Genomic DNA, 11,752 nt, shown 5'->3' on the forward strand with positions numbered 1-11,752 from the left:
ATATTTCTGCCACAAATCAACAGCAAAACTGATGGGGAGAAGTGACTCTGTCCTAGAAGGCCACAGTGTTGTAGGGCTCGTGGACCTCAGCAGTCTCTGTGGTCAGTGGAACTTAGAACTGGTGTCCAGGCACCCCAGTAACCATGGTCACCGTAGAACATTCTAGTTCAAACTCAGGTCAGTTACCCCTTCCTACCTGGTGCGAGTGAGAGGTACTCTGTGTCCCATAGAGAAGGTGGACTTCAAGGTTAAAATGGATGGAGCCAGGGCAAGGGACAGCAGTGAAGACAGCAAGGATGACCAGGTGAGCACAGAGAGGGAGATGGGCACAATGAGAGGAAAATGGAGTCCAGCTTCAATTTTACCTCTGAAATGTGGTTTGGGATCAAATTTGCAGAGAAGTAAGTCTCCCAAGAAAGCAGAACATGTCAGAGAGGAAAGGACTTGTCTTCCTACGCACTTCAGTATGTTTTAAAAGACAACACAAGCCTGTGTTTAAGTCAGTTATGTAAGTGTTGCTTTCCAAAAGGCAAGTGAAGGAGTTACCTACACAGATGTCAGCACAGGGAAAACAACCATCACCCTTTGCAAGAGAAAATATCCTCCTGCCTGGACCAGGGAGGTGCAAGTACAGTGGCTGAGCATTTTGCTTTGTTTTCCATCTGGCTTGGCAGTAGGTCAGCCCTGATACCTTTGCCATCAATAAAAGCTCTGGATGGAGCAGTGTGGCATTACAATGAGCCTATTGTAATCACACATTTCCACTTAACAAGTGACTGCCAGCCCGTATTTGATTAATGCAGTTAGGAACTAATCACAAACGAGTGGCCATTATTTACCTTGTAATTTAAGGTAGATTTCCAAAAGGGACTTCAAGTAGGCCCATAATTCTTACGGCCTTTAATTATAATTGAATACTTAGCTTCATTAACCACCTCTGAAACCAATCTGAAATGATCTGGCAGGAAAACCAATGTCTTTGAGCCTTAGGTCAGGGTTTGTCTTTGGCAGTTTTTTTAAAGAGGATGCAAGATTTTCATGAACTGGAAGACTAACCTATGGCTTTGGCGATTTGTAGACCACAGAGAAGGACCTGGCTGGCACAGCAAAGGAGGAAACCTTCGTAAAGGGCAGTGAGAGTACTCCGCTATGCAAGACTGAGCTCATCCGCTGCGCAGGCGGCCTTGATGAGGACACCTTTAAAGTTGTGAGATATCGAATAGAATTTAACAGTAAAAAAGACAGTAGCAGCTGAGGTTCTCAAGGGAGGGAACAAATAAAACCCAGAAGTTTCACAGAGCAAAAGAGCAAGACAAGACGCATTCTGTAGCTTTCTTCCTTGTCTGAAAGTTTTGACCTCATCATTATTTTCCAGTCATGGCACTTCTATTTTTTTTTTACACACAAAAAAAAAGGCAACAAACCACAAAACCACAGAAAACACAAACCAACAGCAACAAACATGCACCGTTCAGTTTCAAAACATGTACTGCTACATTATCATTTCACATTCTCCGATGATTTTGTTCCTCTGCAACACTTACACTGCAGCCACACAGCTCCATCTCGCCCCGGGACCTTCCCATCCCTCTGCCATCGTGGCATAACCACACACAGCCTCAGACACGGCCCAGTGCGCATAACAGACAACAACAACAACAAAAAAAAAAAGAGACTGACAAAAGGGAAAGCATCCAAACGCAGCATTTGCTCCCATGTCATGCGTGAACATTTGCAGCACATGCCAGGCTTGGCCACAGGAAGAAACAGTGTGAGAAAAGCAGTAAAGCAGTTCCCTTTTCCCCCCTCCCCGCAGAACAACATCTCTTCTGCAGCCTGAAATGTATGCCTTTCACCCTACAATGTTAAAAAAGAATTTCCAGTCTTGGAAATACCTCAACTCCAGTTTCACGTCACCTTCGCTGTGCCTTGCCCAGGGTCTCACCAACTTTGGGATGTGCAGGAGCAACTCAGCAGAGTGCTGGGAGCACTGACGGAGGCCCCCTGAAAACCCACATCAGTTACCCCATGTCCGTACAGGAGACACTAAAACACAAGGCCCCTCTAGTGCTTTCCCAGCCAGCTTTTTAATCCATTTATGTAGTGACAAAGGAATGCCTGAGACCTGGATTTAAAGTGCTAAATACCTATTTCAAAAATTTTTATTTACAGTGCAAGGAGCTTTTCAGACCTTTTAAGAAGTCACTTAGGAAGCTGCATTTGCCCCTGCACCTCTCCCCACAGAAAAAAGCAAAGTACATGAAGAAAAGTTTGACCGCAATTGGGGACCACATTGAACGGTTTCTCCGGCAGTACTGCAGAGACGCAGAAGTCAAGCTCTGGCAGAAGTAAGGGTCTCCTCTTACTTGGGACCAGTGGATCCGGCCAAGTGATGCTCCCAGCGAGACAGGGTCCTGCTCCTGCTGCTCCTAGCAGGCACTTTGGCCCTACATTTCTAGAAATCACGGTGGGTATCTAAAGGAGATCTGTGTAGCTTGCTATAAACTGCTGAGTGCTCACAGATTTTGCAGGTAATTTTAGCAGAGGCTGCGTGGCACCAGCCCTGCCCTGCACAGGGCCAGTTGGAATGTGCTGTCTTTCAGCAACATCCCTTCGCAAGTAAAGGGACTCCTACATAGCCACCTGAATTAACAGATAATCCTTCCTGTGCTCAGGAAGGAGCAACTCTTTAAAAACTTAGAAGCTTCAGGGAGGATAAAGAAGAGGGGATGGGGAGGGAGAAAAAAGCCGTGCAAAGGGTACGTCGGTGGTTACACTCACCAAGCCAGAACTAGGGAGTAGAATGAGAAAGAGCGTGAAGTTTGTACTTGCATGCACAATCCACATGTTTTTCTTTTCCCAAGGTACTTCTGGCGCTACATTGCCCTCTTTTCAGAGACGGATGCAAATCAGCTGTGGAAGCTGTATAAGTACATCAAGAACAATCGCACGGATAAGTTTCTGGTAAGCAAACAGGAAAGTTAATACTCCATGAAGTGTTCCTGCTGTGTTGACTTTAAGGGGATAACTATAGAATGCAGCTTACACGGGTTGATCCATGCCAAAGGTAAAAACCTGCTACTGAGAAGTCTCTTCATCAAAGGGCCATGAATCCTGCAGATACTTCCAGTTCCTACCGTAATGCTGGCACTGAGCTGCCACGGCTGCCAGTAGCTTTCCCTGGCCAGCACTGCTAAGCTGAGCCAGTGATCCCAGAACTGTGGTTTACAGTTTTTGGAGCTATGTGCTGATCCCACATTTTAAGTCACACTTCACAAACCAAATCTGATCCATAGTTTTACCTGATGATACAGGAGTTAAACTTCAAAACAAACAACCAGTTTAGGTAAAGCTTGTGTTTGTCAAAGCTGATTTCTGAGCCTAAGCATCAGCTACACAAGGAAACTGTAACGAATGGTTTCTCAAGAATGCTGACTCTGAAGGGTTAACCCATTTAAGCACTCATAGCCAACCATAAACATATCTCCTGAGCAAAGGCTGAGTACAACAGTAAGTTCAAAGGTCTGCAAGAAATACATACTTTAAGAAGTTTACTAAAAAGGAACTAAAAACAAATCTATAATTAATAAATACATAAATAAAAAGGAGTCCACTAGGACATCGTTTTGAGTAAAGTAGAAAACAGCAGCAGGTGAGACCTTGCTGGACTACCAGAGCACTGTTTGCTTCACTTCAGAAAGCAAGCTGTGGTCATCTGATAGCTGGCAGTGATAAGGCCATAAATAAGCTTAGAGCGGCAGGTAAACAGCTCTCCCCTTTCCAGTTAGAGAGAAAGGGAGGAGCTGGTCATGGAGTTTGTGCTTTTATTTTACAGGGAAGCAAACCTGTTTGTTTATTTTTAACACTCTGAAAAGATATTCTAACAATGAGGAAATCAAACCTATTGTAAAGAAAAAGGCCCAAATGCAAATTCCTTTTATGGGTATGAGACCCCTGAGATTGATTAGGAGATGTCAATAAACAATTGGCAACTCCAGACACAGGCGGTGACAGGCATTCTTGCTCCCTTAAACTTGTGAGTGCTGCAGAGGGAAAAATCAAGCTCCACTACCAGCAAAGCCCTTCTCAGAGCTCAGCTAAACCCAGGACACAACCTCGGCTAAGGACAAGCCCTGCTGATGCCACAGGGTGCGTGCTTGAGAGGCGCTCCCCTAGCCACCTCGGAACATGCATTAAAAAGCAAACGCCCTCCACAAACGCCTTTCCAGTCCTTTGCTGTCCTAAAGAAAAGCATAACTAAACCACACAATTCCACCTATTCTTTTCCAAGGAAGGGGAAAAAAAAAAAAGGAAAAACCCAAATGGTGGGTGACAAGCATTAGCCATGCTGGTTTGTGTGCTATCAGGGATGCACCAGCGCTTGCCAAGGAGCAGGGAACCAACCTGCAACCAGCAAGAGCCTGCTGGTGACGGATGCTCGGCACTGGGGATGAGGCTGCCTCCAAAAAGGCAGAGAGAAGCAGTGACAAATTCTGCCGTTATGTAACGGGTTGACAAATGCCTTTTGTTATGCAAGACAAGTGGGAGAAAAATAAGCATCTTTGCCCTTTGTGGGAAGGGAACAGCAGTCGCTCCCTGCTAGAGCATAAACAACAGGCTGCGGATCCGGGGGGACCAGCCCAGTCCGCACCACAGAAATAGATTATTTGGAAACGCCTCATTGTTTAGGCAAGTGAGCATAAAAATACAGAATCAATATGTAATTAGTAAGCAATTGAGGTTGTCAGCATGGTAATTTGATAATTTTTGTGAATTTTGTTAAAGGAGGGAGGCTAGCAAGCAGCTGTCCACCAGCCTTACTCACTACTCAGCTTTGAATCGGGAATCTCTGTCCCCTTCCCTCTTATTTGAGCTTCTAGGGGATTTTTTTTTTTTTTTAAAAAAAAAAAGGTAATCACAAAACCCCACAACCACATCTGAATTTAAACACTGATCCCAACTGTGGTTTTAGACTTACTGAAAATACCAGAGCAGACCTGCTCTCAGTTTAGAGCCAGAACAGAGCATCACTTTCCTTTTTGGTTTACTGGCTCCCATACTCTGCCGAAAGCTGCAGAAAACAGCTCCCCATCTCAGTCCAAGAGAGTAAAAAAGTAAGTCTTCTAGGCTGAGACTCTAGAATTTGGTTCTTCTAAAACGAAAGAGTCAAACAGTGTAACCAGAGTCATCAGAAAAGTTATTTTTCCCGGGGATTGCCTAGAAGGATGGGCAGTGGCTCTCCATCCAGCTCCGTGGTATCTTCCCACGGCCCTTTGGCTGCTCAGCGCCGGGACCCATCGCCACCCTCGCCTTTCTCCCTGTGCACAGCGCCATAAAGCGACAGTGACATCCAGTGGCAGCCCACACCCCACCGGCAGCAGCAGCAGGGCTGCTGGGCACCCACCTCCCAGCGCACACGCTCCAGCCTTGCTCCAAACAGCCACCCAACAGCACCGCCAGCTGCTGACCATCCCTCCAAAGCACCTGGAAAAAGACAGTCCTCTCACTCGTGTGCTGAGAAGGTTTCTTGCTTTTTTTTTAGGTGCATGGGTGGACTGGGCTGGGCATCCACCCAGGGCCAAGGGGCTGTGCAGCAAACAGGGCTTCGCAGAGGCCAGCAGGCCTGGCTGCTCGGTGGGATGGAGCCTCAAATATCAACTGTGAGCAACAAACACACCACAGAGCGAGGATTTGTGCAGATGGTACAGTCATTTCTCAGCCCATCGCTGCTGCCACCCAACGGGACAATGGTTAGGCAAGAGTTATCACACAAGCATGAGTCAGTGTATGGTATTTGCTCATGTAAATAGCTTTACAGTTGATTTTTTTTCTGATTTTTTTTTTTTAAAGAAATTATATTGCCCTCCAGAAAACAGAGATTCCTTTCCACAACTTGAAGAATCGAAACTGAAGCAGCTTTACATCAGCTGGGGTCTCTCCAAGCAACCCACAAGAACACTTAGGCCAAGAGACCATCACCACCAACACACCTGCAAAGTCACTGCTCAGCAAGAATGACTGATGAGAGGTACTCCCATAGCCAGTGTCACAGGGGCACCAAGCAGGGAAGGAATTTTCCTGCTCCAGCAGAGCTACCCACACTAGGCATTTTTGCAAAAGGATGAATGGGTGAAGGTGAAATCAGTGGTGGAGCTAGAGGAGTCGGACAGGTTGAACTGCTGTCTTGGAAGAGACATGTTGGTAGGGAAAGAAGCAAGAGAAGCTGCTGTAGCATCAGGTGGCAGTAAGGAAGGAGAAGACACCCCTTTGTTGGCCCACGTCAGTTACCATGAATTAGGGTGTCTTTACAGAGCAGCCTGGATGCTCGGATCATACTTGCGGTTTGGCTCTGGGCCTACCCTGGCAGAGCCACACACACTTGTCTTATGGCGCAAAAATGCAGCCTGACCTGTAGAAGGGTGTTTGCTAACCAGAGTCACTGGCAGCCTGTTTACTCCAGCCATAACTCTGGCATACGCAAACCCCTAAAGAGGAAAGGAAAAGGTACATTAGAAGCAATTGCTGATGAGATCGGCTTTGCCACAAACAGGTGCCACAGTCTGCCCGCCGAAGGAGGATTTGTCCCACATAAGCCTATTTTCAAGCTGCTAAAATGCAATCACATGTCCTGTGGGAGTTCTCACGCACTCACAACCATCTTGCTTTTCATCTCTTTTCTCCTCAAGTCTCTCTGTTTACCTCTAAAAAAGTCCAATCTGGTATGTAACAGCTCTGAGGGAGCACTTAAACCCCAAATTGGTAAACTAAAATTCAAAAAACCAAGAGGGAGCTAGACAGCATGATCTGGGAGGCTGAGTAGGAGTCCACACTAGCCGACGGCTATGCGACTGCAGGCAATCCTCCTTCACTTGTCTGCTCTCCTGCGAGAAGAGGGAAAATACCACCCAACCAATTCTCACGTAGATAAACGCACCAAAGACACAAAGTGCATGAAATACTAAAAATTAGTGCAACTCAAACATAATGAACCCAGCGAGGGTTTGAGATTGCCGGCTGCTTGCATGCCTGGGGGACGAGCCACAAGGAGCAGCCTGTTGTTCCTTTATACTTCTGGTGATAGCGTGTTTGTGGGGTTGAATCATACGCAAAATCCATTCAGTAAAGCCCCCAGAGGACAGTCCGGGCACCCCAGTACCGGCTCCTGTAGCACATACAGCTTCTCAGAGAAGTTACGTAGCCATTAACATTGTGGGTCTTTTCAGTTTTAAGGTTCCCAAACAACTTGGAGGTCGACAGAAAGACAGAAATCAATGAATACAGCATCATCATCTGAACAAAAAACATGGAATAAAGACAGTCTTCATGGTTTCCCAAATCCACAAAATACTGAAATACTTGCAGCGTCATAGCAACAAGCGTCAACCTAAGCAAAATGAAAGTTATGCTAAAACACATGATCTTATTTATTATCCTGGAGTTTTCCAACAGCTGTGCACCAGCATCAAGACTTGATCAAGGATGGGTAAGTAAGTATTAGACCTAATTTTACTACCTCATTCTTTCTGTATAAACCCCAATAATGGAAGAACAGCATTTGTAATGAAGCAGGCAGCTGCTACTGTCCTTGCTCTGACAGAAACCCTCTTCTGATGAGAGCAGGGTCAGTTCCCTATTCCTTTCCAAACACACACACACACGCAATCCCTCCACACGGTCAGCAGCCATACCAGCCAGGGAAGAGAGACCAAAAGAGAAAGGGACAAGACTGGTCCACAGAATATATTATAAGTTACATAACTTTTACTCATAAACTTGCTATTTCTAACTGTCTGGGGCAAATAATGTCTATGAGCCTGTAGAAGCCTCAATGTTCTCAGCAAATACAGCAGCTGCCATGCACTGATCCAGACTGAGATGGCTGTATCCCTGTTCGACTGCTGCTGCAGGAAAAGGCTCACCTGGGAGTTAGCACTTCAGGATGGAAAATAGTGAAAAGAAAAAACAGTAAAGCACAAACCGATCAATTTTGTTAAGGCTGACTAGATTTGATTTACAGTGGAATTTGGGTTTTAAGAAAACATCAGAAACATTAATAGCTTGGCATGGAAATCTTTTAGTCTGGCCAGTAAAAAACCCAAAGATACTTTCTTCCTACATACTAAACCCCTGGTGGTTGGGTAGGGGGCTTAGTTATTGTCTGCAGATCTGAACCCAAGCAAAAGAAACCCCTCTGAGATCCCTTTGGAAGGGCAGATAAGGCAGAGCGTTTTTAGAATCAATACAACAGATTCTTCTAAAACAGCATCTTGGATGACGTCCACAGACCTTGGCAAGGGACTAAAGTCCCTGCCTGTGCTGCCCGCAGAGGCGCCACTGCCAAGTATACACAGAAAATTGTTCCGGAGAGGTTGTGAAGGAGAATGTCATGCATTGCCTTGACTGGGCGATAGATTCAGCTTCTTGCATTGGCTTTCATTGTGTGTAGAAGACGTGCATTTATTCTGGGGAATCCTGACCACCTGTATGGTACAGGCCTTGCTCAGCAGCAGAACACGAGGAATTTTCTTAGGATAACAGAGTATTTCTTTCAGCTGAAGGTTTTGAGCTTTCTCCCCAGCACACTCTTTAAAACAAGCATAGTAGCCCATGTAGCTGTATCGGAAAAATACTGTATGCCCTCAAAACGTCACACTTGTTTAAGATGGAACTGAGCAAGATTAAAGCCTGCTCGAGACTTGGATTACTCTGCAATTTTTCTGGCAGGATTTGAGGTGACTTAGAAGTGACAGGAAAGCTCTCAAGGAAAACTGCGCTCTGCCAGAAATGACCACATAGTTTCCTGATCAGAAGACGCAGGCAAAGAGAAAAGGTTTCACCTTCAGAGGTCCCTGCTCTTAATGTATCATGTGAAAACCTTCAGTATAAACCACAGGATGCAACACTGCACGAATGGCAGTGATATAGGGATTGCATTTTCCTGCTGTGCAGTTTTGGAAGCTGGTGAGCAGTTGGTGCCACCAAAGCAGCCTTGCACAACTGCAGGGCTTGTAGCACTCAATGCACATTTCTTAACTCACGCTGTTCACTCTTTTCAGTTTAAGTGGAGCATCAGGGAATTCACAGAAGTGTTGCAAAACTTTGGCTTTGGCTGTTAAGGAAAGTAACATTTTCACTTAGTTCATAAAATATCGATGCGTAATGTAGAGCAAAGAAAAAGAGACACAAACCCCCATTTATCCACAAACCTGAAGTGATGCAAGCAGAGGCCACTACTGACAGTTAAGTTCAGGATAGCGGAGTGCACATTTTGCGCCACAGAAAGCAAACGGTTCAGTGGGAAACAAATGATGTTAGGAAGGAGCAGCCCCCGTGCTGCCCACAGCCCCGCAGCGGTAGTGCCTCGTGGCAGCCAGTCACCCTGGGAGGGATGTCCGCAGGGCAGGAGCCATCCCTGTTGGAGATGCACTAGACTTTCTGCCAGCCAGCAAGAGCTCCCCGAGTCTCAGGAAGTCCAAGGGAGCATTTCTCTTAATGCTTAAAAACCCCAAACCATCCACAAGCCAAGCAGCCTTCCCCCAGCAGTTCGCCTCGAGCCAGTTCTGCTGGAATTGTGGTCACATTTTGTCAGCATGAGGAAAAGGACGATCCTTGCTGATGTCAGGGCTTTGGACTCTAACCAGGGGAGGAAAGTCATTACTGGGAAGCAGCTTTTACCCAGCTTGATTTGTTAACTTGCCAAAAACCAGCAATGCAGCCTCATAATTCCCATTTCCACACCAGGTTACCTTTACCTGGGCAGGAACAGTCTAGGGTTCTGTTCTTACTAATTCTTCTTTCACAAGAGATGAAGCCAACAAACTTTTTACTGAGGATTCTGTTGCTGGTTTGGTAGTTTGGCTTCAGCACTCACAACACATCAACATTTCCCTGAGGAAACAGGAAAAAATTGAGATGCTGCAGGAACACAAGCAGACGTGTGGGAACTTGCATCTTTCACCCATTTAATTTGAATCCTTCACCCATTTAATTTGCACGGATACAATCGATCAGGCTACACGACCACAACGGGCGCTGCCACAGCCCTAAGGAAACCTGGCAAGAGACCTTACCTGAGTTCCTCAGGGTGCAGCACCTCGCAGTCGCACTCAGCCTCCAGACAGCAAGACCAGCATTTGAAGACATTTTCCCTTTGAAACCTGAAATTGCAGATCTGTAAGAGGGGAAATGAGCGGAGACCTCTGCCCGAGCCCAGTGCACAACTAGAAGTTTATGAGTCATTTACAGGCAAACTGAAGACAAACTCAAATGACTCAGAAACTTGAGGGTTTAAATAAGCTCCCAGAAATGCTGGTTTCCAGCCTTTCCTCTGCTCAGACAACTACGCGAGACACTTCTGCGCTGCACCTGCTCACCTGCACAAAGAGCTGGGATGCAGCCCCCTTCCGGGAGCTTTTATGTAGCTGGAGGTTGGAGAGAGCTGCAGGACTCATCGGCACCGAGCTTTTAGGGAAGTTGCAAGATAAACCTGCGTAAATGGTCAATCAAGTTATCAACAAGACAAGTGAAGAAGGGGAATAAACGACCAAAATGAACTACGGCACCTCTCCCACACCAGTGCTCTCCTTAGAGGGTACACGCGTGGAAGTCGAGTTTGGGCCACAGACACAGGCAGAACCACCTCCGCTTTGCAACTTGAAACATTCTGGCTTAAAATTGGCAGCGGGTTCACAACACTGCTGAGCATAACCTCCTCCCGCAGAAAGGACAGGACGTTCTCTCTCCTGGGTGTGTACAGGGCTGGTTTTGGTTTAAAAATCCCATCACAGTCAGCCATCAACAGCTAAAGGTATTCCCGCACAGTGACATCACCACACTGATGGAGAACAATCCAAATCACTGAACTATAAATACAGCTTCATCTATTTGGGGAGTGCATTGTCTAAAGATTCTCTTTAAATGAGACAAGAATCTTCTCATTCTGCTCTTTAAATAGAACATAAACGTTAAAGCCCTTGGAACTCTTAGCCCATAGTTTCATGAACCACGTCTGTTCTTTAATTGAGCCACTGCAGTATCAGAAGATCCTAAGTGAAAAGGCAACCACATTAACAACTCAATACACAGTAAAGAGGATCAACGCAGAGAATGATGGGGGCAGCTGTGATGAAAGCGGCCCCACAGCTGCGTGATCACAGAAACAAACCATCCTGCTCGAGGAAAGCTGATCAGTCTGGTACAGCTTCTGTGGTGCTAACGGCAGCGAGGCTACCAGAAGTTCAACACCCAGAATAAACCCTGCTTGTAGTTAAGTGGGTGAACCACTCTCAGACTGACGCTGTGACCTCCCCTATGGTTCATTAATTAAATCAACATCAATCCAAACTGTCCTCACATCCTGGGCACCGCGCTGCGGTGAGCGGCAAAGAGGGATCAGTTAACGGCAAGCGGAGCGCACTCACTACAAGAAAGCACGCAATTCTCTTTCACCTCCAAGGAGCCAACCTGGACACGTGCCAGAGGTGGACTCGCTGGAATAAAGGTTATGCTGGTAACACTCAGAGGAAACAATGAGCACAGACCCACTGTGAGGCAGCTTCAGCACTCCCAAAGGCTGCACTGGGATCTACTCAACCTCTAGCCTTGCTCTAACTCACCATCATAAAGGAGACAGAACAAAACACCCACTTTTATAGCACACTACGAGCAGGCAGGGCAAGGGGGAGCAAGGGCCACATAGTTACCTAAAGCAAAGCTTGAAGAAAACTCAATGCAGATACTTCCAAGTGCGGGA

The 11,752-nt window shown here is 46.3% G+C and overlaps 1 protein-coding gene across 1 annotated transcript; it reads left to right on the plus strand.

The window, feature by feature from the left end:
- The first annotated feature begins 253 nt into the window (after positions 1–253).
- Positions 254–7,320, plus strand: CHCT1 (CHD1 helical C-terminal domain containing 1). Its single transcript, XM_054085396.1, has 6 exons — positions 254–304; positions 1,079–1,207; positions 2,173–2,348; positions 2,865–2,964; positions 5,851–6,028; positions 7,224–7,320. The coding sequence occupies exons 1-5, from the start codon at positions 254–256 to the stop codon at positions 6,016–6,018; spliced, it is 624 nt and encodes a 207-aa protein (XP_053941371.1). The 3' UTR covers positions 6,019–6,028; positions 7,224–7,320.
- The last annotated feature ends 4,432 nt before the right edge of the window (positions 7,321–11,752 follow it).

Source organism: Cuculus canorus, chromosome 20, assembly GCF_017976375.1.
Source record: "Cuculus canorus isolate bCucCan1 chromosome 20, bCucCan1.pri, whole genome shotgun sequence".
NCBI lineage: Eukaryota > Metazoa > Chordata > Aves > Cuculiformes > Cuculidae > Cuculus > Cuculus canorus.